The sequence below is a fragment of the Corvus moneduloides genome, chromosome 13 (genome assembly GCF_009650955.1).
Source record: "Corvus moneduloides isolate bCorMon1 chromosome 13, bCorMon1.pri, whole genome shotgun sequence".
NCBI classification, from domain to species: Eukaryota; Metazoa; Chordata; class Aves; order Passeriformes; family Corvidae; genus Corvus; species Corvus moneduloides.
Genome location: NC_045488.1, coordinates 17,933,657 through 17,961,582, shown reverse-complemented (window position 1 = coordinate 17,961,582; position 27,926 = coordinate 17,933,657). Strand labels below are relative to the sequence as shown.

General features: G+C 38.9%; 1 protein-coding gene across 2 annotated transcripts in view; it reads left to right on the top strand.

The window, feature by feature from the left end:
- Positions 1 to 27,926, top strand: part of SCAPER (S-phase cyclin A associated protein in the ER) — a 136,444-nt gene that overhangs the window by 50,282 nt on the left and 58,236 nt on the right. For both annotated transcript variants that reach the window (XM_032123235.1, XM_032123234.1), the window contains exons 21-23: positions 6,752 to 6,888; positions 10,047 to 10,112; positions 19,114 to 19,240. In XM_032123235.1, the coding sequence (XP_031979126.1) occupies positions 6,752 to 6,888; positions 10,047 to 10,112; positions 19,114 to 19,240 (330 nt within the window). The remainder of the gene's footprint in view (positions 1 to 6,751; positions 6,889 to 10,046; positions 10,113 to 19,113; positions 19,241 to 27,926) is intronic.

Here is a 27,926-nt window from a genome sequence, read left to right as displayed (position 1 = left end):
CTGAAGAAATACTTAAAACTTCTATTAAGAATATTATTTGTTATTTAGCTTAGTGGCAGACTGTCTTGTCATTGAATCTGTGGACAAACAAGGTGACTGAAAATGCAGTCACTATTACCAGTAAAAATAGTTTTTAGTTTGGGCATGCTAAAAAGCAGGATTAGTCCCTCATGAAAAAATTCCTAAATTCCAGATGTCAAGGAAAACCTAATTGTACAATGAAAGGTCACTCTTCAGTTTTGAATGAATAGTAAAAGTTTTTTAATGCTCTCAACTCATCTTTTGAAGTACAGTCTAGCATAGAAATGTGAATAATTAAAATTTTGATTTTGAGAGGTAATATTTGAATATTCATTACATTATAACCTGTTTCTTATGTATGTAGCACCTACAGTAACACTTATTAATTCATATTAATAAGGAATACTTTCCTTTTTATGAATCTTCATATTTTGGAGTGGACCATCACTTGTGGTCCTATAATAGTATTTGATCTCTTTAGGATTAAGAATTACTGAACATTTGTGTTTCAGGCTGTCATTGTTTAAAATTGAAGTGTGGTTTTGGTATAACTTGTAGTCTGCTTCAGCATCTGTTTTCCATATTAAATATTGTCCTAGATTATGAGGAAAAAATAAAATAGCGAGGAGTTTGTTGAAACATGTAGTAAAATCATGAACAAATATTCCTGTGGTAACATGATTTAGAATTGAACCTTAAAAAATCCTTGAAAATTTGGCAAATATATCCCTTAAGTGATTATATACACAAGTAAGAAACCATTATTCCTGACATTGGGAATAAATAGTGAAAATATTTTTTAATAACTTTCTGCAGTTACAGGATATTTTTATTTTGAAACAGGTAGAGATGTAAATCCAAAAGATACATGTAGGCTTCAGAATAGTTACCTATTGATTTGCTAGAATATATTCCTTATGTACCTTACCTTTATGGAAAATACTCAGTTTGATATATATTTTTTATATTAAAATGGTAAATGAATGACAGCTATTATTATGTGATAGAAGCTACTACAAGTATTTCTTTATAGTCCTCCTCATGTTTATGTTTTAATGCTGATGTGAGAGGGCAAGTAACAACAAGTGTTTAGAAGTTCTGAAGACTGAATTTAGATAAATAGCTAGAGACAGATGTTTTTCAAATTGCCTTGGTCTGCAGAATTGGGTTAGAACACTTATAAGAATGCCTGTTCTTTCAGAACTTGGGGATTCAAGGTTGGAAAGAATACAAAAATAATAGGATAGCCAGCCTTACAGTATTCTGGCATTTTTGCTTCAGTTCTGGCCAGAATCCAGAAATACAGAAGGGAATGAAAATGAAAAAATAACAGAGGGAAAAAAACCCTATAAACTCTTCAGATTCAGCAAGGTCATTTTGGCTTAGTTTTTTTTGGGTGAAAGTCCAATAGCCAGGAAGGTTTTGCACATCTATGGCTTGTTTAGTTTATGAATGATGGAAGCACAGGTAAGAAGCCCTGGGTCACACCCTGGAACACGGATGGCCGTGTCTCGTGCTGGACAGAGATCTCCCTGCAGTGCTGCCTCAGCTGAGCTTGGAGCAGGTGCCAGGAAATCCCTGATGTACTGGCTGCTGCTCCTGGCCTCTCCTGCCAGCTCCAAGGGTTTCTGGAGCCTGCCTTCCCTGGCTGTCCCTGCCTGTGTTGGGGGGAGCGCTGTGCTTAGGTAGGACCAGGGATCAACACAGAGGATCTGCAGCTGTGGCTGCCCTACAGCAGCACAGCCAGGCTTTCGTTTTCTTCTTGGCGTAGAGGATTTGCTGCAATATTGGCCTGCCTGTGCAGGCTTGCCCCAGACAGAATTCATAAAAAGGCAACAGTTACTAAAAAAGAAAGGAACAGGAAATAAGTATTTGTGTTATGGTTACTTCTAATTTTAGAATGAGGGAGTTTCGTTAGGAAGAATTCTGTTTGGCACACTTCACAATTCAATAAAGTTCCTATTAATATTTCCTGAGTAGTGAAATTAATAGTAGCTTATATGTGATACAAGGAGCCAAGAGGTGTCATAGTCAAAAAGATGGGGTAGGTACATAATTTTGCAGTTGTGTTCTGGTTTGATGAATACTTACATATCCAAGGCTTCATCTGCCAAGGACACATCCGTGGATGCTGTTGCTGTAATTAGGACGCTAAATGGGGAGAGCTGGTGGAGAGTATTGGTCTTGTGAATGGCTATTGTATGAAGAGGTTGTCAATTGGGAAATTTCTTGTCCAGGTGTTGTATTTTATATACATTAGTGAGGTTCAGAACCCAGTTTACAGTATGGTTTTCCTCATCCAAGCAGAAGTGGACCCTGCTCAGTTATATAGCATTTCAGCATTTTGTGGCATTTGCTACACTGTCCATGGAAAAACTTGCAATTATGTTTGTTCTGGAGTCTGAAAAAAATTACTTTTATTTCAGGGGATATTGATTATAATGCTGTTATCCTTGTAATGTAAACATGTCATATAAGAAAAAGGGGTGTAATTCAGTATATAGAGAAAAACTTGGTTATAAGAAGTGCTTAGTCAACTAAAATTATCAACTTCAAGATATGAGATTAACAGGGTAGATTTTCTGGTTCAGGCAGTTTGAGGGGACTAGGCAATAACCAGCAAGAATGTGACTTCAGGGGTGACCTTATTAGTTTTAGCTTTAATGGTTTTGGCAACTCGATTTCTCATGTAGTTTGTAGATGAGGCCCATCTGTTGCATTTGGAAAGTTTCAGATTTTCAATGACTTGGCTAAAAGAACAGTTGAGAATGGAGGGAGAAGGAGGAAATAGCAAAGACTTTTTTGTAAATAATCTAATTTCCATCTGCTTTGTGGTGACTGCAGTTTTACGTGGGCATTTAATATTAATCTTTATCACCTTGCTTGTAAATAAAGTATTGAAACTTTTACAGAAATTTATGTCAGTTTTTCTAAAAATTACTTCAGTGTTCTGTAAAAACTTAGAGGTTCTATGGCTTTGTCAAATAACAACGTGTCTGTACAAAATGCTATTAAATATCACATGGTGTATGTTTACTACCCTACTTTTATGCTTCATGGCTTTTTCAGCTAGAGACTGAGGATCCCCCCCTAAGACAGATACAGGATACCTTGGGATTTTTAAAAGTAATCCTTAGTTTTGGAGAATGCATGGAAAAAATAACACAGGACAGAAAGAGCAGGAGTATTTCTACTCTATTGGGTCACTGAGCCATCATCACATAGAATAGAGGAATATATACAGGTGATCATGAAGAAATACATGTCAGCATTCAGTTCTTGTTTCCTTATTTTGCAGCTGTACATCCTATCAGAACAGTGACTGCTCTTTGTGGCACAGATTCTGCCACCTTCATGAAAGCTGAGCCCTTACTTTGTGACATTGTTGATTTCAGCTGTGCAGCTCAGAGGATGAGTATCAAGTATGAAAAATGATGGCAGAAATCTGACATGGAATGACCATCATAGTTGGCTCTGGTTTAATCCTGAGATAAAAAGTGTCCTGTTAGGACAGGACCAGCAAAATTAGAGTATTGTACATAAACCTTTAAAACAGAGCTACAGAGAAATTGCACAGCTAAAATTGATATGGCTGAAACTGAACATTATTGGTAGGGCTGAATACAGATATTAATGACAGAAGCTTCTGTTACAAAAGAGCCTCTGCTTACTAATGCTTTGCATTTATAATGGCCTAAATTCTCCAAAGATCTGGTGGTTTACCAGTCTCTGGGAATTTGGGGCCAGAATGTCCTCAGCATAGCAAAGGACGAGGCCAGTGATGACCCTTCACATTGCCATAAGAAGAAACCCAGAATGCTTTTAGGGAGACCGTAAATTAATTTGGTCTCAGAAATTCTTACTGCATTTAGCATTTACTTATATAAAAATAATAACAAAAACGAATGAAAGGCTTTCAGGAAGAAGTGTGCAGATTATCCCGTTATCCTGTATTACATCAGAAATACATCCACCCACTCCCCCAAACTGATGAGTTTTAATATTAGTTAAATGAAAGGATGGCAAAAGTTTGCTTTGAAAACAATGCACTGGCCTCACTCCCTTTTATGCTCTGATGGTTGTTGCTTTTGTGGTGTGTTCAACAGCCCAGCTATGGCCATGCAGGTAAATTACTCATGAGTTTAATTATTTAAAGGATTGGACTTCCTGTACTTCAGTGTGACTCAGTGGATTCTAAAGCCTTGATTTTTTTCAGGTAACTAGTGGGAGCTTAATAAAACACGGGGATAAATATTTTTTCCCCTGCTCTGGAGAGTGATGTAGCAGCAGCTCTCTTCAGGTACCAGTTGTCACCCAATACCAAGCTATTTGTCATACTCATTTCACACCTGAATGGTGTCGATCTGCCCACGGTGATAATCCCACCCTTTGATCTGTACCTTCAAAAAGTGATTGTTTTTGTGACACAGGGCATTATTACTCTAGTCTGACTTTAATGAGCTGTATGGATGAAGTCTGATATTAATCCAAACCGCCCCACGTGAAAGCCGAGAACTCTGAGAACCATCGTTCACAGAGGTGCTCGAGTTCATGTGAACAAAACGTGCAACCATTGTGGGTGCTCTCCTGGCCCCACAGCCTGGGGCATGAATGTGCTTGTTGAACCCTATAGTTCTCAAGTCATCAGCTAAGCCCCAGATAAGATGATGAAAAAAGAGATGAGTGTCTGTGAAGGGGGGGCAAAGCTTTGTCTCCTTCCTTTGTGCCCAGCACAAGTGTGACCCCATGGTCACAGCTGCCCTGGTGTGGCTGCATGGCAGCCTGGCTGCCCCTGGTGTAGCATGATGGCCATCCCAGAGTGCTGTGGGAACTTCATTCCACTCTGCTGCCACTTTGGAGCAATAATAGTTTGAAGATGTGATGAACCAAAATCCCAGTTGCACTGTTGAACAAAGATGTAGAACTACAGTAATAGTCCTGGTTAGTTTTGTGTGTTACGAGTGCTTCATCTCACTGGAGAGACTTGAGGTAAGCTCCTGGTGGTGCTGGGGTGCAGCCTTTGGAAAGCAGGGATGTACATACCAAGTCCCACTGAAATCATTCATAAATACCCTTTTCAATAGATGTCATGGGATAAGTACCCTGAGGCTTGGTAGCAAAGCAGCAGTGCCACAGTCTGTTCTGAGGAAGTCTTCTCTTTTCTTAACATCGTCAAGTTCAAACCCACCTGTTTCCTGTGAAGTTTGAACCTAATGACGGGATTTCTGGTTTTAAAAAGAAATTTAGTGGAACAGCTGTTTTTAAGTGGGTGTTGAGGGATACATTTCTCTGAGGAGACAAAATTGAACTGGGGTTTCATAACCAGGATGGGGATGGCTTATTCTGCACTGCAGCAGCTTGGTGAAGAGCTAACTCATTGCAATACACTCATGCTCCAAGGGCACAGCCTCTGGAGATACCTTAAGAAGGTTTTCTGTTAAGCACTTCTTGCTAAAATTAAATGGAGAGTATTAAGGGCAGGGAAAGTGCCTACAAAAGCTGTTAAAATTACGTTACAAGTGACTATAGCAATCTGTAGCAATCTGTATGGTTTGAACAACTTGGACAATACACTGAGGAAAAACTGTTCAGGAGTGCTGAGAGTTATCCAAGGTAGGCAGAGGAGCAAAGGGAAAGTCAACATGACCTTTAGAATTTGCTTAGAGGATAATGTTGGATTTCTTATGTCCAGTACTAATTCAGTAGAATTAGAGCTACTAATTCAGTATTCATTTTGCATTCCAATGATTTAAAATAGATATTTCATTTACTGTTTTCACCAGATATATATTCCTAGGTTATATCATGCAGCACTGCTTTCCAAAAACTAAATGGTCTTTTTCCAGGAAATTTCACTGAGATTTATTTTGTTTTCAACAGGCGCAATATTTTCCTGAATCAATGAAAGAAAATGTAGGTTGTTTTCTGGAAAATACTGTCTATAAATTTTTTTAGCACTGCACCTTTTACTTTGAATTTTTAGGGTACTTACCAAAAGGGAAGGAATAGACACACCTAATTGTGGCCATAATAACATTCAAGGATAAGTTATCCTAATAAGCAATGGTGACCTGTACTTTATGGTATGGTATTTTGTAAGAAAAGAGATACAAGCCTCAGTATATTAAAAATCGTGTAAGTACATTCTAGTAACTGACATTGAACTGGTTTAGCATTTCTTCTGTGGGGAACTGAAATTTTCCAATATTTTGCCCAAATTCAAATTTGTTAAAGTGAGAGGAAAAGTAATATTCCTATTAATAAATCATAACATTTTAAGTAGTGAATAGTAAAATAGTAAAATACATTTCCATCTATTTTAATGAAAGTTAAGACATGTTTAGATTTTCATGAAGAATTAATATAAAAACCAAAATTAGCTTATTTAATATAATGAGTTAATGTGGGTAGGCCAAGTTTCATGTAGCTGTAAAAGGCAGCTTGGAGGAGAGAGGATGTCAGCTTGGAGTCCATGCTTGTTAGGTAACAATTTTTTGAAAAGAAGGCACAGTATTTATTGTTGTTCTTTTAATAATTTTTCTCCCTTTTTAGAATATACACAACTTGTTCTTTCCAGTGTGAAATAATCTCTTTCCCAAGATTTATTTTAAAATTTGGCTTCATTTTCATAACCTTCTGTTAAATATTTACCACTTTTTTTCCCTGGGAAGATAATCTGTGATCTCCATCACATCTTTACCATTAAATACTATTTCAATATTTTCTGCAGGAGCACCTGTCATTAAAAAAGTACATTGTGGACATTGTGATTGAGAGTTCCGTTCCTGTGGAACCATTAAAAGATGGAGAGGAGAAACAGAAAATTAAAAAGAAAGCCAAAAAGCTAAAGGCACGGATGAATTCCAGGTAGTACAAGTTTCTTTTTATTTTTTTCCTCTAAGTTTTGTTCCAAACTTTACCTTTTGTCCTCTACTATGAGTGCGGTGGAAGGCTGAAAAAAATGTAAAATTATTTGCTTTGGGAGTGTCTTGAAAATAACACTGATGAGCCTAATTTATGGCCACTTTCTCTGATTGAGAAAGAAAACTGAATATCGATCTGGGGCCCTTGGTTTCACCTGTTAAGAGCTTTTCTCATAATTGGATGCCAGTGCCCTGCCAAAACTGTAGCCTCTTCTAGCATACAATAGCATGTTTAAATTTGTGTAAACCATGCCTATTTTTCTTTCTAGCTATTGATTTTTAAATGAAGTATCAAAGAAAATCAATAGTAATCAACAAATAGAAGTCAGCCTGCTGTAGTGTCAAATCCCATGACTAAATTTAATCATTTTTTGTTGCCTGTCACAACAAGAAGAAAGTTAAAAATATCTTAAAGCGGAAAGTGAGTTGTCAGACGTGCAATTTGTTCTTAGTCTAAAAAGTGACATCTGCAAATCAGTGTGATGTGCAGGACATCATTATATCATGAACTGGCAGTGTCACTCTTTATGGCTCAGTAGTCCCCAGCTCAGGTTAATGCTCAGCTGAATATTGTAACATATTTTTGCATTTCTCTCTAAAAATACTTCTCAGGTAGGTAAGAGTCATTGTTACATATGTTCTCTGCCTTTTTAAGTAAGAAGGGTTTCAAATAAGAGGAAAAAGCTTGCACAGATTTTTAGAGCTACAGGAGAAGTGAGATGTTTTATTAACTCATAGCAGTGCTAAAAATGGCACATAAGTCTTCAAAACCGCAACACTCTTAACAATGTATTATTGTTTCTGACTGCTCTCCTCTTTGGATGAGCAGATCCACTATCTGAATATCACATTAGAGCACACTGTTGGAACTGGATAATGTTCTTCCAGGTTTCTAGTTGCTCAAAATGCAGAGTTATTCATATGACCTGTTGATTTAATGCACTTAGAGTCCAGTTTTAATTATTTCTCCAGGGCTGCTTCTGTTGAATTTAGTCAAAGAATTGTCAGACCTTGGAATACAAGTTCAAATAATAAAGTTTTTCTCCTATCTGTGCCAACAATAAATTTTCAGAACATTTTGAATTTGTATGTGTCAGACTCCTGTGTGAGTCAGCATATTTGTCATCAAAAATTGTAATTAAAACAGTAATAAAGGGCCATCATTTTACACTGGTGATGTACTATTGAAAAATACAGTGAAATTTTCAAAATTTAAGTTTTATTGAGGAGACATGAAGTTCACGTTCATTAAGCTTGTTTTTACTTTTAAAGGGTAGCTAAAGTTTTCAATGGCTTTGCTGTCCTTGAAGATAACTCAGAGTTAAATAGAAGATTTTCTGATGTTTTCACAAAAGACTAACTAATAAATATGTCCAGTAGCAACATAAAGCAGAGGTATTTTGATGTTGATAATTCAGAGTTTCATAGGTGTTAGCATACTATCTACAGACCATGTTTTAGTATATATTTGCAACTCTTCTCTAGAAAAAGAAATCGTTACAACAAATGCCCTTACACCTCAGCACTTGAAATGTCACATTCATTAAGTTTCTAGGAAGCTGTGATATTTTAAACTGGAAAAAAATAAGAACTGCATCCAAATAGGTTCCTGTTGCACTCTTGAGTTTCCAGATCTTAAATCACTCTTGCAATATCAAAGCAATGAAGGGCAGAGGTGAATGAGGGGACAAATGGTGATCAATGGGATATTAGATGTGTTGAGAAGTTTCGTTGGTCTTATTAATTATATTTATAACCCTAAGCCTTTTAACTGGTGCTATCAGTAACAACTGATATATAGGTAAGTAAATTATCTCAGGTTATCCTGTATGTGCTGCTAGCAGAAGAATATCTGGATACTCACACAGGAAAAGCAGGCTTGATGAAAGCTAAATGGAAGCATTAGAGGTGTGGTTACCAGATAGGTGGTACATGCTTTGCAGGGGATTTAAAGAACTCCAGCCATGTGCATTTAGTAACAGGGTTTTGGGATGATAATTCAGGTTTGACTGACTTGTCTGTACAGAAGCTGAATGTGTTGTTTCTGGCTAGGAAGGCAAAAGGTTAATAAAGGAATCTCACCTTCATGGTTAATACTAAATTCAGCTGTGATTAATGGCTTTATTAATGACCTACAAATCAGAGCTAGTGGTGATGTAACAATATTTGTGTGGAGCATAAGTTGGAATGGTTAAGCAAATGAAAGGAAAATCTGAGTAGCTTTGTGAAACTTGAGCCTTTTGGGTGAACAGAAAATATAAAGAAAGGTTTAATATATGTATCTGAGAGAAATGTATCTGCATCACTGCAGTGCCTGGGTTAGTTTTACTTTATATGTGTGTTGTTAGAAATGGGTTACAGGATTGTCACTGGATCCTGCCTTGGTCCTCGAGCAACTCAGGATTTTCACCTGTTAGCACAGGCTGGCTGGAGTGAAAACAAGCAGTGAAAAAAGGTCTTGTCTCCCTCTTCCTACTTTTTGGCATATGGCCAGTTTAAATAATACTTTTAAGGGACTAAAGAGGCTGTATTTCTGTTTCCAACAGTAAAGAAGTCATTGGTGGGGGTGTTTCTATGCTGTTTGCCTAACATTCATTATGTTACAATACAGTCAGTAGCTAACATAAAAAATGCTCCTGTGCCTGCAAATATAACCAATGATTTGTATGTTAGTTGTAATCTCTCTGATGTACTAATCTGGTTTGCACTACATGTCTGAATCATTAATATGTTATATAATAATATTGCTTATATTGTGTATTTTTATCATAATATTGTATAGCATTGTATCACTAATAGTTTTATAATAGGCAGTAGATTACTACAGTTTTATGTATCATTTGTGCAATTTTCTACCATTTGAAAAGTCAAATACACCATTTGTGTACTGATGTTATTCCCAAGTAGTAATGTTAATCATAAATTGTTAATGGCCAATGGCCAATAGTTAAGCACCAGTATGGGTTATGGCAGGGCAGCATTGACAGAGATGCTGTGCCTTACTATGAAGCAGAAAAACCCAAAGGTTTGAACTCCATTGTTTGTATTACATCCTGTACACTTTAGACAATTGTCAATAATAATGAATATTTTCTCCTCCAGGGCAAAGGAATATGAGAGCTTGATGGAAGCAAAAAATGCTGTGTCTGATTCCCCATTTAAAGCCAAGTAAGCATTTATCTCTATATATTTTAGACATATGCTATTGTCCCCTGTCTGTCACAGAAATGCCCCTGAAATTTCCGGTGGAGCAGGTGTGGAAGGTTTCCCCTCAGTATGAGGCATGTTGCCATCTTGAGTTACAGGTCAGTCTCTGATCCAAATGGTCAGACTTTAATGAATGCAGTTTTTTTCTGAAGACACTGTATATCTTAACCTGTGTTGCAGTAGTAAAGAGAACATCCCTTTCTTACCTGGAAACAAGAAGGCTTTACTACAAGACTGGTGGTGAAAATTCAGCCCTGGAATTTTGGGACTGGAAATCTTATGTTTGACCTCCATTTGGTCAGAAACAAAGGTTCTTGTGGTGGAAACACAGATGTTTTAATGCACAGATGTCTTAGTCTGACATTAAGCTTTTTAAAGAATAGACCTTTTTATTGTCAAGGACAAGGCACAGATGAAAACAGCTGGATGGTAAGGTTAAAACAAGATCTGTGATCACTGACAAATTCCTTCTGCTTAGTTTGAAAGTGAAAATTGCTCAGCTTTTGTGTTCTGATTCTGTTGAAACTAGTTGGGAAAAGATGCAGAATATTTGGATTTCCAAAAGTATTTTGATAAGGTCTATCACCTAAGATTTTAAAAGAAACTATATATGTGTAGTTTAAGTGAAGAACGGTTAGGGAATTGAAAAGAAGTGGAGTATTTCATTAGTCCTTGGCAGAACAGGGAGGTCACCAGTAGAGTTCTGCAATTCTGTGATGGTCAACATACTCACAAGTGACTTGGAAAAAGAGGGCCAGCAGTGAGGGGGCAGAGTGTGATGCTCATACAGAGATCCAGGACCATAGGGACAAGAGCTGGTGCTGAATGATAACTTTGAAGAGAGCGAGTGACCAGGTAGTAAAATGGCAGGTGAAATCCAGTGTATATTGAGTGCTACACAATGGAGAGGGAAGACAGAATTCAATTATATCTTCACATAAAAAAGTGTGGGCCTTGAATTTGCAGATGTAATAGGTAATTCCAGGAAAATATCAGCTTAGTACTCTCAGCAGCACATAGAAATCCTTGGTTAAAATTACTTAAGAAACAAGCAAAAACAGAACAAAGAATGTCATCAGGTACAAATACCCAGGTCATTTACATCTTTTGAGTAGGATGTGAAGTTCTAGTTCTTTGTTTCTGAACAGATAAGGTACAATTGCTAAAGGTTCAGAGGCACCAGAAAAGAAAATCTGTAATATTTTCAGGTATAACTTACGTATTAGGAAATAAGTAAAGTAGTACATCTCATTTTGGAGGAAAATTTGATAATGGGAGGAAGTTCTAATGGGGTTAAGTTACGGAGATCTACAAGGTCCTAAATGGCATGGAAAAGATGGATGCTGATTGTTGGCTGTCCTTCTTGGTATCAGAATAAGGGAGCACAGGGGAAAGCTGGAGCCAGGTTCTAAAGAAACCAAACCCGTTGTTCTTAATGCAGCATGCAGGGAGATGTAGGGAACTCCCTGACAGAATTCACACAGGTGCTAACTGACAGGTTACCTGCATTCCTGCAGTTCTAGGAAAGTGCATCCAGCCCAGGAGACTCCTAAGCCAAAAATGGGGAAACAAACAGATTGATTATGCAGGCCTGCCCTGTTCTTAGTGTTCCTGAGACATCCGTTCCCTGTGGGCAGATGGTATGTGTGCCTTAGTTGTAGCTTAGCTTAGGGAGTCTGTAGCATCAGTCAAGGGGCTGTGAGATTTCAAGAGCTGGATTCAAAAACCCTCATCCTAAAATTGCAACAACTTTGTAGATTGGGATATTTGTCTTCAGACTGAGCTAGTAACCTGTACCAGATCCTCTATATTTCGTGGCTGTTTCCATCACTCATAAATTGCTTAGGAATTGGCACTTTGCACAAGTTGCTGGTGGTTAAGCAGTTCAGATCCTTGCAGTTAGACCTCCTTGGCTGTATGTACAACTAGCCTGTATGCAAGTATCTTTTACATAGGCTTTTCAATAGCTTGAAAACTGCTGCTGAATCTTAGATGTATTTTAAAATAATAAAAATCTATCACTGAGGTTTGACATAAGAAAATGACCCATCTCCAGCAGATGGCACACCTGCATAAACACATAAAAGAGTTGGCTTCGTTTCTTGGTAATCAGCACTTCAGTTTGCAAGATTAATTTCATGGTATATTAGGACTTTTAGATTTGTGGCTTCTATGTTTTGCTTTTCTTTGCTACTAGCAAATAAAAAATTAGGTTCTAGTCATCAGAAAGTAGAAATGTGTGCATTTGACTCTGAAGATATTAATAAGCTCTAGTGCCTCAGCATTAAATTCTGAGATCATCAGTGATGTAACTTGGTCAGTTCTGTCTCAATTGCAGCACAAGAGAAACTCAGATTTTTAATTTACTAAAAATGTTTTCAAATCTTTTGACTGATCCTGAATTTACTGATCTTGAGTTTTCATTTTTCTTTATGTAATTAATTGCTCTTTTGCTTTCAGGCAGAATCTTCTGTTCCATCTGCCTTTTTAGTTTCTTCCTTTATTGCCTCTGTTAGGGCTGTACCTTTTTAGATGTGAACTAGTGTGATGGCCACTGTGTAGCTCACTTCCATCACAGATCTAGGAGGTCTCTTTTGCAGTCTTCATGTAGAAACCTAGAGACCTATCAGCTTCTTACATCTAAGTTTTTAAAACATAGTTTCAGATACCATAGTTACTGTTACTTCCAAAATTATGCAACTTTTTACCTACTATGAGGGCTTAAATATTTGTGAGCATCTTTGAAATCGAGAGGATAAAAATTCTAGCTCAAGTCTGAACTGGCTTTTTAAGAAGGAGTGTCTGTGAGTCAACCAGAAGACCAGTTTATTAAAATGTGTTTACTTTGCATAACACATACTACAAAATGGGAGAAGAATAGGAAAGTATTATCTCTTTCTGTAAGAGAAAGGGTGAGAGGGCAAGAAATTTTGAGGCAAGAGTTTTAGCCCAGACTGTATCTGTTTACATGGCACAACATAGTCTAAGTATAGAGAAAAATAGTAGGAAAACACAGAACTAAGTACAGGATCCTACTTAACCAAGACCAGTAGGAAGAGTCAGCATTAAGAAACAAACAATAGTAGGTCCGAAGCATTATTACCTTGAGAAGCTGTGCAAGCAGTCAGAGTATTGGCTCTTCAGCCAGAACATCGTGTGCCGCACAAGGATTCCGTGATTAACTGCTGCTGTACCTGGCTGAGGGAGCAAACTGCTGCCAGCTGGGAGTCTGCACAGCTCTCAGGAGATCTGTAGCATTACTGAGAAAAGTCATGTCCCAGAAGGAAGGGGCTAAAACCCCAGAGAGCTAAATGCATTCTTTGGGCCAAAACAAATGCCAAGACTTCTTGTTTTTCCCAAAGGAAGGTTTGAAGTACTCAGATTGGAGTGGAAGTATACCAATGAACAAAAGATATCTTTTGACTTAGAGGGCTGTGGAACTTAAAAATGGAGAAGTTCCTTTTTAAAGTCTCTTTAAAATGGGACACAATTGGTAGATTTATTTATTTGCTTAACAGAAGCAATGTCGTTTAGAGTTAAATAAATATATCTTTCTTTTATGCTTCCTTGCTTATGCCACATTTCTTTATCTACTCCTCTACCCCCAAACTGAGAGTGTCTTCATAAACAACCAGAACCATTTATGGAATGCAATTTCTTATCTGATTTTAGTTCTTAGTCATGTTGTCAGTTGTTACAGAAGAAAGACAGAACCCAGAATTAGTCTTTGGCAGGTAAAAAGCCTTTTTAGATCACCTTTAAGATTAGGCCAATTTAATATTATGAGACCACTGGTTTCCTGATGCAGCTGATAGACTGTTTCAGTGGTTCTTACTTAGTTTAAGGTTTGCAGATTTATAAAACCTTTTGCACTAAGGAAGCACTGATCCAAGTGCTTTCTAAGCTCTACACTGGTACTCACTAATAGCAATAAGCAGACAGGCTTTATCCTACTTTGATGGACAAGGTGTGTATCCCCTTTTCAGTGTCACAGGAGATTCATGACTGGGATTGTAAATGGCTCTAAGTAGTTCTTTCTTAGAAATGACTCTTAAAAGATGGCTGGGACAGTTGGGGCTTTTTTAGTAGGTGTTAAAAAAAATTGTGCACATTAGGGAGTGGGGTGGGATAATTCAAAATATTGCCTTGTTTGGTAGGTATTTTGGTCTCTGAACTATTTTACGTGCTGAGAGGAACATTCACAGCAATGACGGTGGACATTGTCACCTGGAGCAGCCAGCTGTTGCTCCCTGCCTCTCTCCACTGTGCATTTGCTGGTTGGTCCCTGGTGGCATTTAGGTAATTTTGTAAATGCTAGTGGACTCTTGGTGGGTTTTTAGTATTAATTCATATTCTCTGGGAACTGCTCTGAGTAATTATTTAGTGTCCAGTCTACTAGGATAACATGGCAAAACACGTGTCAGGTGTCCGTCCATTAGAGCATTCTCAGGTGTCCATCAGAGCACCTTTTTAAAAGGGAAGGAAAACATTTTCACGGAGTTAGAGGGTTATTTACATGTATTTAGTATCTTCTAATGCAGAGGCCATATATTTCAGTGTTAAATATCCAGATAGCAAAGTACAGTTGTCATCCTTCAATACAACAGGAAAACTAAAATGAAAGATTGCCGTGTGCCTGAAGGGAATTTAGCAGCTTTGCAGGGGGAAAAAAGTTAACCTTTTGGTCTAATATTTTAGCCAGTCTCTCCTCCCATAACAAGAAATTGTTTTAATGCATTCGTTTTATTTACCTTTTTCTTTTAAACTGTAAAGGGATACTTCAGATAGTATAGGAATCGGAACCACTGTTATCCTGGAAACAGACTGCAGCATTGAAAAAGGTAGAAAATGAAATATTATTTCCTGTAAGAGTCTAGTACAGAGAAGATGGGAAAGCAGTGTGAAGTTTGTTCTTTCAGAAGCCCAAAGCTAAATGTCTGTAACAATATAGTACTTTTTTTCTTTCATTATGATATATCAGTGTATTCACAGGATAAACTCACCTTGTAGGTTTTCCTGGTGTAGTAGGCTTAGAGTTCAGTCAGGCCAGTTATAAGATATTGTACTAAAATACTGATTACTGAGGAAGAAAACAGACAATCTCTGAAACTGGAAGTACTTGTACAAAATTTAATTTCCACATGTGGAAACTGTAGAAGATCCAGAGTGTAAATAAAATAAAATTCAGATAAACTTTAAAACAAGACAAATACCAGGTTTATGATTGGGCGGGCAGTGAATTTCCTCTTCAGAGAATGGCTAAAACATTCTCATGGGAATACAAATCAATATATTCAGAAAGTAATATTTCTAGGAATTCTTCATCGTGTTTCAGATTTCCGTTTGAAGCACTGCAGAAGGTGTATGAAGCTGCAGGTGGTTCTGTCTGGCAGTGTTTGGGGCTGTTTCCAGCTGTGGAATGGTGTTTCCATGGCACACCCTGCAGTGGCTGGAGGATGCCCCATGTGCCAGGACAACATGAATTGTAGTGCAGGGGTGGCACTGGGGGCACAGGGAAGATGCAGGGGCTGGAGGCTGCTCTCGGGGGATGCAGCACAGCTCTGTCTGGGGCAGGGCAGGAAGTGCCACAGCTGCTCTCAGTTCTCTCCGGCACGGGCAGCCTCGGGAAGAATCGGGGCTGTGTGTCCGGCTGGCACCCGGCCGCCCTCGCAGGAACGGCCGGGGGGAGAAACCACTCCTTCCATGAGGAACTGCCCAGCAGCCAGCACTCAGTGCAGTCACACCGATCCTTCTGTGGGGACATCAGTGTACAGCCAAGAAACTGGGTTAAATCTGGAAGTGCTGGATACATTGATGCTACTATTTGAAGGCTTTTTTTTCTGGAGATGAAATGTGGTGTATAAATATTAATGGCTTTTTTTCCTTTGGCCTATAAGATATATTAACCCTGCTAAAAAAATTTAGCCCGTCTTAAAAGAAAAACCTTTGATATGAATATCTCTTGTTTTCCCATTTGCAGTGCAGAAAGATCAGATACTGCATTTGTATTTGCTGAACGTACAATTTATTAGTTTACATTATGGTAATGTTCCAAGACCCATCAGTGCCTAATGTCCTACTGATATTTCTTCTGCATTCTGAATTATCTGTTTGTGGGGAGTACTAAAACCTTAATAAATGAGATGTAAATAATTTTAGAGAAAAAGACGTTAACTTCCTCTTTTGTCCTGCACAGTAAAGTTTCAGTTATTTATCATTCCTTGTATGGCTTAGTAAGCATTGGAGGAGTGAAAATTGGGGGACAGAAGGAAGACTAATTGTCCTGAAATGTTTTGGATTTTGGACTCAATGGTATTTCCAGAGTCACTGGATCAGGTGTGGATGCCATGTCCTGGTAATCCCCAGTGCATACCAAGAGCATGCAAGGAGTCCAGTATGTACAAAGAGTTCTCTCTTTCAAAATCCTTTCATAGCAATGGCAAATTCTACATCCAAGCACAAGTCCTGTTGCATAGATTTCTAGTCCTTTGAAATAGTCCAGAAATTATTCTTATTTCCCTGACACGGCCAAGAAGTCAGTATGAAGGATATTTAAATAATTTCTCCAAGGTTCAGTCGGTGGGAAGAGGCAGTTTTTATTTCCCTTCTCCTCCCCATGTGATCACTCAGCATCCATTAACTGTTTTTGGCAGAAGACTCACCCTGCAGTAGGATATGAGGATGTAAGAGGTAATTCTTTAACGTGGCAGAATTGGAAATTCCTCCTTCTTACTGTATGATGCTGAACACACACTGAGAAAGTTTGAATTTTGTTAAAAGTGTACAGACAGACTTCTAGAAGAAATGGAAAGCTGGAAGCTTTTCCTTGGGAGTTAGTGCTAGTACAGCTTTGTTTTTAAAGCGAGGACAGAAACTGAACGTGATGTTTAACTTACGGAGCATCTAATAGACTGAAGAAAAAGACATCTTCTGTTAGTTCTGTCAGCTAAAGGCTCAGTGTAATATGATTATGTTCTCGGAGTCCTTGTGAGTAGTGTTTTGATAAACCGTACACATTTTGTATGCCAATGCCTGATGGAGATTAGGAAAGCGCCTTTCTTTAGCCTTTGTGGTTAATCCTGGTGGAATTCCATTCCTGTGATGTTAAATGAAGCAAATGGAAACCTGTCTTGCTGTCTTTTGTCAGATGAAGTTACAATGTAGTGTGGTGGGCTTTATATATGCTTTAATCATGGAATTTGAGTAGATATACCAAAGAAATAAAGTAATTTTGCTTAATGTGCTAGGATACTGCCAAGGCAATAGCCATTCTAAATCCCAATCAGTGAGAATACTCTGTTTGTGGACTGCAGCAGTTCCACTTCTCATTGGTCCTGTGGTCTTTTGATTTACTATCAAGTCCTGCAGTTATTTGGGCTTTGGCTTTTAATTTTGTTTCCCATTTTAACTTGTGGCTTACTGAGGTAGACAGAGGTTTCCTCCAACCTCATTTTCCACAGAGGAAATAGCAGTGCAAAAAAATCTCATCAGGATGTAATCTCCTTTTATTTTTCTTGTCACAGAAAAATCCTGGTTGTATATTAGTGGGTTCAACTGACCAGATGATAAAAAGTCTAAGACTCAAAATTCTACAAATCATTTTTATTTATATTTCAAAAATATATATGTATCTTCAGCATGTCTTGAAAGCTATTAATGAAGCTCCTATTTTTTTCAAGGAGAAGACACAGAGTGCCTGTTTTCTCTTGATTAAGTAGAAACTCGCTATTCTTCCCCAAATTAATATTCTGATATTGGGGATTTTTGGTTTTGGAGTTTTCTTGATGGTGTGACTGTTGTGGTACATTCTTCAGCCATTCCATCTCCTGTCTGACTTCTGGGACTTCTGTAATCCTTTCCAATCCTCTGTGGTCACTTTGTGAATGCCTTCTGGCCCTTTTACACTGATATCTCCTGTTTTATGATGAGCATTGTTCCCCTTCCCCTCTCTTTTCCTTCCTGTGGGCTTCTATTGTGTAGGCTTCCAGTCACAGCAGTGTCTCCCACTCCTCTGCTGTTACCAGCTTTGTCCCACTTCAGTGTAAATTGCTCAGTAGATGAAACCAAAGGTCCGCCAAGGCCTGAGCCTTGTGACCCAGAGCAGCAAGGAGGAGACACTGAGGCAGTGACAGCAAATCCATGGCAAGTATGGAATGACACTTTCTCCGACTTCTCTCAGTCTCCAGTTAAGGGACTCTGCCAGCACTTGTCTCCTCTGCCTTGCTGCTCCCACAGAGGTAGAAGTCTCCACCAGTCAAGGCACAGAAGGATAAACTCTGTGTTTTGAGTGCTGTATTTTAGACCTTGGGGTGAGAGAATTGTGCCCTGGCACTGTGTATTTCCCCTCACTGCTGAGCAGGAGAGCACAGGTGAATAGCCTAGATGCAGACGTATAAAACTGAAATGAAACCTAACCTGTGTGTGTCTACATCGCTCCCACCTCTGCATTTTGGCTTCATTTCTGACCCTCGTTAATAAAATGCCCTTTCTGAGGTAGGCTACAAAGCCATTGCTTTTCTCTTATTCAAATAACCCTGAAGAGCCATTTCTTTTATGATGCCTATAAGAAATCATCCAAGTGGTCCTGCTGTTCCATTTTCCCTTACTCAAGTAGGGTGAAACCATTTGAAAATGAGGATGGCAAAAACTAGCAGGATAAGATGTGGCAGGAGACACAGGGAAAGAACCAGAAGCACATGTAGCTAATAAGAAAGCACCTTTCTGACTGTACTGTTCACACTATATCTGTGCTGTTTCCTTTAAAAAGTAGATAGTGAAGTGTCACAGACTCCAAGCTGACTGTATCTCCTTGGATGTTTAGCATCCTGTTCAGAATAGATGATAACATTTTGACATAGATTTTCATGATTCCTTCATTGTTAGCAGAGGTTCATTACAAAAATGTGAGTTAATAAGGGAGTTTTTGTTTTAGCTACTCTTTGTTTTCTGTCTTCTATTGAAGGTTACAGCGATTAGCAAAAGACCTTCTCAAGCACCTCCAAATGCAGGATAACTGTTCCTTGGGGAACAGCAAAGTTCCTGGTCTGGACAGGACTTTAGGAGAGATCTCTCGGATTCTGGAAAAAGAGGTATGGTAACTTATGATTGACTTATAAATTGTTTTGCCCTCAAGTCTCATCAGTTTGGATTTGGGAATGTTAAATATGAGATATTGAAGAATAAATGACCTCTGTGTAACAAGCAGTGTCTGCTATTACACTTTTCACTTTTTTCCCCCTGTATTTTCATGAGGATTGTTTTTAGCTTGGGTCATTTCAGTCATCTAGTTCGTAGTGCTTACCCACAAACAGCTTTTACAATAAGGGGCCAAGCCAATTAGCAGAGAACAGAGGAAGGAATTGGATCCAGGTTTGCTGGAGCACCAATCTGTTGAGTTTTCCCAGAGTTCAACAAAGTCAGTGGGTCTTTGCTGGAGGAGGAAGGTATGATGTGCGTGTATATGGGATATTTCTAGGTTTTTAAGTTTTTCAAACTGATACGATTGCTAGAGCATGTTTTGCTTTATGTTAAATGTTGGATTTTTTTTATTGATAGCACTGTGTTTGCATCTTTTTTCCTATTTCCTCATGGTCAATCTGCTGCAACAATGTTTTGTGACTTGTAATGTGGTTTTTACTCCATTAGGACCACAGTTTTTGAGTTTTCAGCTGGAGCATTATGTTCTGTTCTCTCTTTAACCACTAGAAAATAGTTCTCTTTCTTATCTGTAATCAAGACATAATGAAAATTAGTTCTGGAAGAAACCAAATCAATGAAATCTGAGGAGGGGGTTGCATCATTGTGGTTCAGGGCTGATGTTTGTGACAATGAGAGCTCTGCTTGGTGCTTTTCACAGCTTAGTCGGTGTGAAGAACACAATTGTTAATGGCATATGCTTTTAAATACCGGAGGCTGCCTTGGATGCACAGGCTGCTCACGTGTGTTCCCTTGGTTCCTTGGAGCTAGCTGCTCATGAAGCTTACAAGTGTGTTTGAAAGAGTTGTGCCATTTTCAAATTTTTCAGTGTTTCCATTAATTATTGAAAAATTCATTTTTTTATTGATTTCAAAATACAGAAATCATGTTGTTGCATGACTACTATGAAAAGATGAATCTGTTTTGAGAGTTATCTAAATAATTCTTGGAAACTCTTTGGAAAGTGGAGTTGTAGCCAGCCTTTTACTAGTAGTTTTTTGCTGAGATTTTTTAAAATGAGATGTGAATTGCAGCTAAGTGTTACTCATTAATTGTTCACAGGGTTTTGCTGGTTGTTGAGTCTGCAGTGGGGAATTAAAAACTAAATTTGATAGTATGAATAGACATGTGTTATTTTGTTGTTGATTTGGGGTTTCACCCCCAAAACATTACTCAACCATGGGAGAAGTATTTTTATATCTGAGTGTCCTGATCAATAAGGTCAAGAAAGATTGATTTCAGGAGCTGTTGCTGTGTTTACAGCACAGATCATACACGGTCATTTGTAGAAGGGGATGGGAATTCTCTTGTTAACTCGGGAGTCGAGAAATCAGCAGACACGTCTTACATGTCAATGGGCACTGAAAAGAGTCCTGGTGGTGTCAGTCATGGACTGAGAGAAGGAGACTGACACTGTTAATTGAATTTCCCTGGAGAGCATGAAAATATACCCTAATGTGGGGGGAGGAATGGGGGAGTGGGAACCACACAAGCTGTCAGTGTGTGTGAGCTGATAACATTGATTTACCCTTGCTAATGGCCTGGCTTGAATAAAGAATTGCCCTGAGGGAGGACAGGGTTCACTACAGTAGATCCTTGCCACTTACTAGAAATTCTTCTTACTCAAAAGAAGTCCTGCAAAACTATTACACAATACAGTTGATCCAAAACGCCTCTTTCCATTCATACTGTGAAACATTGGATTTTTCTTTTGTTAATGGTTTACACTGCCTGAAAAATTTATGTATACGGGCACACCAGGGGAAAAAAAAGATTGGTTTTACAAATCATGAAATAAATTGCTGAGCTGGTGTTGGTAACAGTAAATAAGAAAAATATATACCATTAAATTTCTCAACAGAAGGAAGGGTTATTCAGCTCATTAGAAATTCCATGACTGTGCTAAAACAGCATGAAAGGGTGGGGTGTAATATTTATGCAAACTTGAATCGCAAAAAAGCCACACACAAAAGATTTGCAGCCTTTTGTCTCAATGGGATTTGCCTCCAGGTACAATCAAATCACACTATTTCTGTTTGGACTTAACCTTCATCTGATGTGTTCCACAGTACTGAAAAAGGCTTTTTCTCACTTCTGAACCTCTTTCACAGTGTGAGAACATTCTAGGGTGTTGCATGCCTGCATGATTATTGTGGTCACACTTGCTCTTGTTTCAGCCTTCCTGCTCTGCTGGACACAAAAACATTCTGCACGTGGGGCCGAGTGATTCCACCAATACAGCAAGAAGTGCTTGTTTAATGCAAACTGAAAGGTTTATATATCCTCTAGATACTCAGATTTGAGAAATCTCTTCAGGCAGAGAGTACATCTTAACCACCGTGTATTTTGGAGTCCTGTCTGTTTATTGCAGCACCCTACCTGCTCCTCATTCACTGCTGCTTGTTCCCCATGCAAAGTCTATAGCTTTCACTTTGAATCCAATGCATATTTTGGGTGCTAACAAATGAAAGAGATGTTGCTTTGCTTTGCTTTGCTTTGCTTCAGGTGGTTGTTAGAACTCCAGACACTTCTCGATATGCCCATAGTGGCTTGGGTGAAGCTCTACATAAAGTAGGAGCTTTGTGTCCGATGCTGGAGAAGGATTTGCGAAGAACAAGCAACTTGAAGCACCGGTTTTGAGGATCTGACTTGGAGTGTGGCCATGAGCTGCATGAAACATGTGGTTCACGTGTCTTTAAACTAAATATGCATAAGAGGTACTCTAAAGTCATAAACCACCATGTGGTTGCAGTTTTAAACGGGCTTGTGCTCCTCAGGTCATGTGTTGGTAGCAGGCAAGGAGCACAAATCCCGATGTTGTGTACGCATGGTGTGCTGTCCCCCAGGTGTGTCCAACAGGTACTGCTGCTGCTTTGGGTGTGCTCTTGATTATTGGAAGGCAGTCCTTGGGTTTGTGCATCTCATCCTTTCTGGCAGAAATCCTGGAAGGAAGCTGTATTCACTTTCACCTCTGCTTTGTTTAAAAGTACATTAAGAAAACAAACACACACACAGAGCCACAACAGCAGGATGCATGCAAGTGTTACCAGAAAGCCCTGGCCTGAGGTTGGCAGATGTCATATGGGACTCTTCAAGCTCTTAATAAGATCTGATAACCCTCAGTTTAAGATCTCCTATGAATGGGCCTTTGATGCTAAAAGAAAAACTCGTGTAACCTCTTACAGAAGGCAGAGCTGATGTTTGAAGTGGCAGCATTAGAGCACTTTTCCTGCCACGATTTTCTTGATTTTATGCATGTTCATTCCTTGATGGACTAATTTTGCACATCCGTCACCAAGGGCAGCTCTGTGTTTCAGATGTGCAAGGAATCCCAAATTAACTGCTCAAGTCTGCCTTGAGCACTCACACAGAAATGTCCTGTAATAGGAAACTCTTAGGAACTAGGATATTGAGATCTGTATGTCCCATTAGTGTGACTGCAGCTACAGTTTTAACTTGCTTATGCTTATATCATCTATTTCCCTATTATGTAAAGAGGTGAGATTTACTGATTAAAAACTTGCTGATTAAAAAAATCTACTGATTAAAAAATGTCTGCTGCGTAGACATTAGACCCTAAGCTGACTGAAGTACATACATTTCTGAGGTTGTGACCCTAACCTGGGTCAGAGGTTGCTGCCTCTTGGATGGTCACCCTTACACTTGCTGACAGAACATCCCTTCCCTAAAGTTCTTCCTAAAATTTTTTTATAGGGGGTTGGGTTTGCCTTCAGGTTTTAGTATTCCTACTTTTAAATGTTAGAAGTGTTCTGTGTGGTTTTGGATAGGTCTGTGCTGGGCAGGGTTGGCAGACGCTTATTCTGAGGAAGGTGCAGGATGCTGCCCTCGTAAGGATGGTGGCAGCAGCTGAGGGCAGTGGCCTTTTCACCTGGCTCAGCTGCAGCTAAAACACTGCAGTTAAATCACTCCAGTTAAATTTGTACAACACTTACATGTGACGTCCAGACAAGCCCTTAATGTGTCTCTTGTCCATCTGGCTTGGAATATGGCACAGAGATTCAGTGGGATTCTGAGGGAACTTCATGATTTTTGGAATTTTAGGGTGACAATTAATCTGCTTAACTGGAATTACTTTTATATGATGCTTCTTACTGATCACTAGTTTGAAAAAGATCTCTGCCACAACACAAGTGATAAGGTTTCTTTAACTAAGTGGTTTGACTGAATGTCTTACAGCTCTGCTCCTGGAGAGAGGGCTGCCGCAGCAGGAGCAGGATACAGGTTTGATCCATGGCCCAGTTCAAACAGTACACCTGAAGCTCCCATATCCTCACAAGGCACAAAGTCCTAACAAGATTTCACTGCTTCTGTTCATAAAACTTAGTATGATTTTGTATGGGTTTGAGGATAGCTGTGTCCCTGATCTCCTTCATGCTCTCTAGGTGCTCTAAAAATCTCAGTAAATAATAGTGAGTGCAAAATAAATTGTTGAAGTGTGGAATTAAAATGGAACCAGAAAATAAAAGAGAAGGCTTTTAATAAATTGGGCCACAGTGCTTATAGTTACTTACCAGCTCTCTTCATGCAAATCTAGAAGTAGCTGCCTTTCGATAGGCTAAGTTTCAGTGTGGTTATTTACATTACTAATTCAGAATAATACCCTTACTGGAAACAGATTTCAGGGGGAAAATACACTTCCGTAGAGAAGGTATCATTTTGTAACTGAAAAATGTGTGAATATGAGCTAGTAATTGACTGCAGTGGTTTAATCCGTTTTCTAAAGAAAAGGGTCTCAACGCTCATGATCTCTAAAACATGCTCTCTCAGTGACCATTAATGGTTTGTTTTGTGTCAGGCAATGTTTTTGGGTTTGGGATTTTTAGAGAGATTTTTCAGCCTCCTGTTTGAGCAGTGTGATGTCAGTTATTTACATTTCAGTAAAATGTTTGTCGTAGCTTTCAAATACATGGGGACTGTAGACAGACAGTGTTTATCCCATTGTAAAGACTGTCAGAAATGGCTGGCTCTAACAACACACTCAGGCCCTGTATTTATGTTTTATTCTCTAAACTGTCAGGCCCATTGGGGATGGTGACCATAGCCAGGGTGAAGAGGGACAACCCCCCCCAATAATACAAACTCTTCATCATCAGAAACAGAAACAATAAAATTAAAAACTTGTGAAGAACTAATATATGGAACAAAAGCAGTGTAAATGGAACATGTGTAAGCTTTTGTACTGTTCATTGTAACTTTCTTCAAATATCTCTACAGAGATTGAAAGTTGCCCTGTGTATGTGTATATAAATATATATATGATATATATATACAGACAAAATAGACTTTAGAAGCAAATACTCTGTTATAAAGACTCAGTATTGTTGCTTAAAGTATATTTAGGAATACAGTGAGAATTGTGATTCCCAGACTCTTGCACATGTAATTTTGGTGCTGCAGATATTTGCACCCAAGTAACTGTGTGTTCTTAGTGTAGCAGAGTGGTGTGGCCATCAAAAGGAGAACTGCCAGCTTATCTGTCACTATCTTATGTAAGTCAAAAAAAGCATCCTAGGGCATTATGTATGAAAAAGAGTGAAAATTACTGTTGTAGTGAATTTACCTGAATCATGAAGCAGTGGCTTTACCCACATTGTCTGTGTTTTGTGATCTTACCGGGTCTCCACTAGAGGACACCACTGGCAGAAACAACCACTGTCCTTTGAGTTCTTACAAGTAATAAATCTATTTAGAAGTAGAATTTCTTTCTGACAACAGGTTCAGACACCAATGTGCTTGGAAATTACACAAGTCTTTCTCCTACTAAGCTACTTACAGCAGCCTGTCTCCTGGTGTGGGTGCATAGGGACTTACCTGGATAATCACTGTGTATCCTGACAAGACTTACATGTGCAATCACACAGAGAATTCTGCAGAAAAAGTAGAAGTACACATATGCACAGTATTAATTTAAAAAGGAAGTAGCCACATGCCCACAGTTCAAGGGGTATATTGATGAGCCAGGGTTGTTGGTGCTATCACCACTTGGCAGGGGTTTCTGAGCACGTTGGGGTGTCCATCTGCAGCGCTGGAACAGCTCTGCAGCTGGGCTGCAGTGCAGCACTGGCAGGGCACCAGCAACAGGGCTGAGCTCTGCCACAGCTGGCAAGGCACATCCATAGCTGGGGATGAAACCAACTGGAAAGGCTCCCGAGCCTGCTCCCTTTCCACCTCCCCCTTGTGACACCTCAGTGAGACCCTGCGGAGCTCTTGCTACTGTCATGGTGCAACCTCTGCTGTTCTCTTACATGATGTGTGTCTTCTGGCTCTTGGCCAGGTGAGCATTTTCATGCACAGTGCACTGGTTTACACCAAAAAGCCGTCTTTTATATCAGGCAGTGGGCATTTCCCAGCCAAAGTTTTAAAAAACAAAATAAACACTCACATACCACCTTAACTGTGCTTTCATCCTTATGGGTTTCGTTCTCTGTGAAAGTAATTGCTACTCTTACTTGTTATAATGAGAAGTTAAAACTTTAAGGTTCATTTTAGCTAAACATGTGATGTATTTCTACGCAAATAGTGGATTCATATTTTAATCCATCCATTAATTTTTCAACTCGGGATACTCCTGCAGTAGCCAGTTCCAAACCTACAGTGATGCCACATGAGGGGAAGTCATTAATCAAATGTACAGCTGAATTATAACAGTTTAAAAACAATTTAAAGTTCAAAATCCAAACTTTAGGATGGGTATTGAATTACAAGACATAAAAATAAGTTTCAAAACTTAAAAATAATTTTTTTTAAAAAGTAAAAAACTAGTAAGTTTTTTTCTTTAACTAAAAAATAAGTTTTACCAGCTAAAACTAGAATTCAGACCCTTGGAACTTTGTATATTGCCGCTGAAAGTCTAATAATTTTGCCAACACAGAAAGTAACAAAAGGAATTCTGTATTTATGCTTCCTTTGTTGCAAATGTCAAGTACAGAACCTGAATCAGAGCATGAGCTCTAGAAAGGGTAAAGCAGATATAATTGGTGGAAAAGATGAGATGTAAGTAACCCTCCTCAAAATTAATTCACTTCCTTAAAGCCTATAACAGTGAGAATTAGAGAGTTTTAGTGTATAGGTGGTCAGCACTGAGTGCCAGTGATGCAGGGTGCCACTAAAACACAGCTTGAAGAAGGTTCAGCAGTGTTCAAAGCCTGGACTATCAGTATTGTCCTGTAACTACCAGTTTATCTGCAGGTGGTCCAAGCTGCTGTTGGTACTAGAAACATCCCCTTCTCTAGCAACTGCAGCAGCAGATTTGATAGTCCCAGTACAGAGGCTGTGGGCAAACACAGGAGGAGCTCTTTGGACAGCATTGCTCAGCCAAACAGCCTTTCCCTATCACTGCCTGGAAGAAGTCAACAGGTCAGGTTTGTGTTGTGTGCTGCAGGTTGGGCAAGGCAGCTTTAGCTCACCAATAATTCGTTTGCCCAGACTTTCTGTAATCTGCGGATTAACCTTTTCCCCAAGATGAGCATATAAATAGGAACTTGTTACTAGAGGTCAGTCACAGAATATTTTTTAACTTGTTTGCTGGAAATGGTATTAAAAGGCAAGTTCAGTTCACAGATAAGCTCTGCAGTGTTCTTTTCCAAGATTATTGGGAGGTTAATTTATGTGCACAGAAACTACATGTAGTTGAAAACTGCTGCGGGATGTAATTAAATGCTGTCAGCTTCCAGTGTTGTACTAATTGTGGCTTTTTGCTGTCAGATCAGTCTTCTACGTCAGTTTAGAACTAATACATCATATCAGAATGCATATAATGGATATTTATACATTCCAGGGTTCCAGCAAAGTTCCTTCACTACAAGACAGGAGGTATGTTTTAGTGTCATTAAAGCCCAGGCACTGATTTCTCAGTGATGAGAACTCTCTACCCAGACACATTTCTGCCAATAGCAGATCCCAGTTTAGAAATCACAATAAAGTAATGATTATTATGGTTTCTAAAGAAATTTTTGTTTATTTTGGTCTGATGGTATATATATATACACACACATATTTTCTTTGAAGTATTTTTAAAATTCAACAGTGATTTGAGACCATCAGTTCTGACTCAAGAACGTATCACCCAGAGGCCTTCATGGTCCGTTCTGATGTTTTCAGTACCTCACAAATCCACACTGTTCCTGTGCCCCACAGTCTTTTGTGGCTGTCGTGTAGATGAGCTGATGGGAAAATGGTCCAAGAGGTTACAAAAGAGCACCCAAGGCAATCAGGGTGAAAGCTGTATTTAGAATTCAAGTGCCCTTGACTTCATGACAGGTCTTTAAACAGCCACTGCTCCCTCTCCTTATGTCCTCTCCCACATAATTTTAATATCTTCAGTTTGGCTTGATTGCACTGGTTTCCATAGTTTAGGTTCAGCAGAAATCAGCTGCTTTCTAGTGGCTGACAGCTCTCAGCAGTGACCGGTCAGATCCAGTGTTCAGAGAGACCCAATTTTCCTACTCACCGGGCAATTCTTTGTCCAATAAATATTGAGAGGGGACAGGACAAGATCAAGTAATTGTGCTTTTTATTTACCTGTTTGGGAACTTTTATTTGTGGGATTAATCAGAAAAG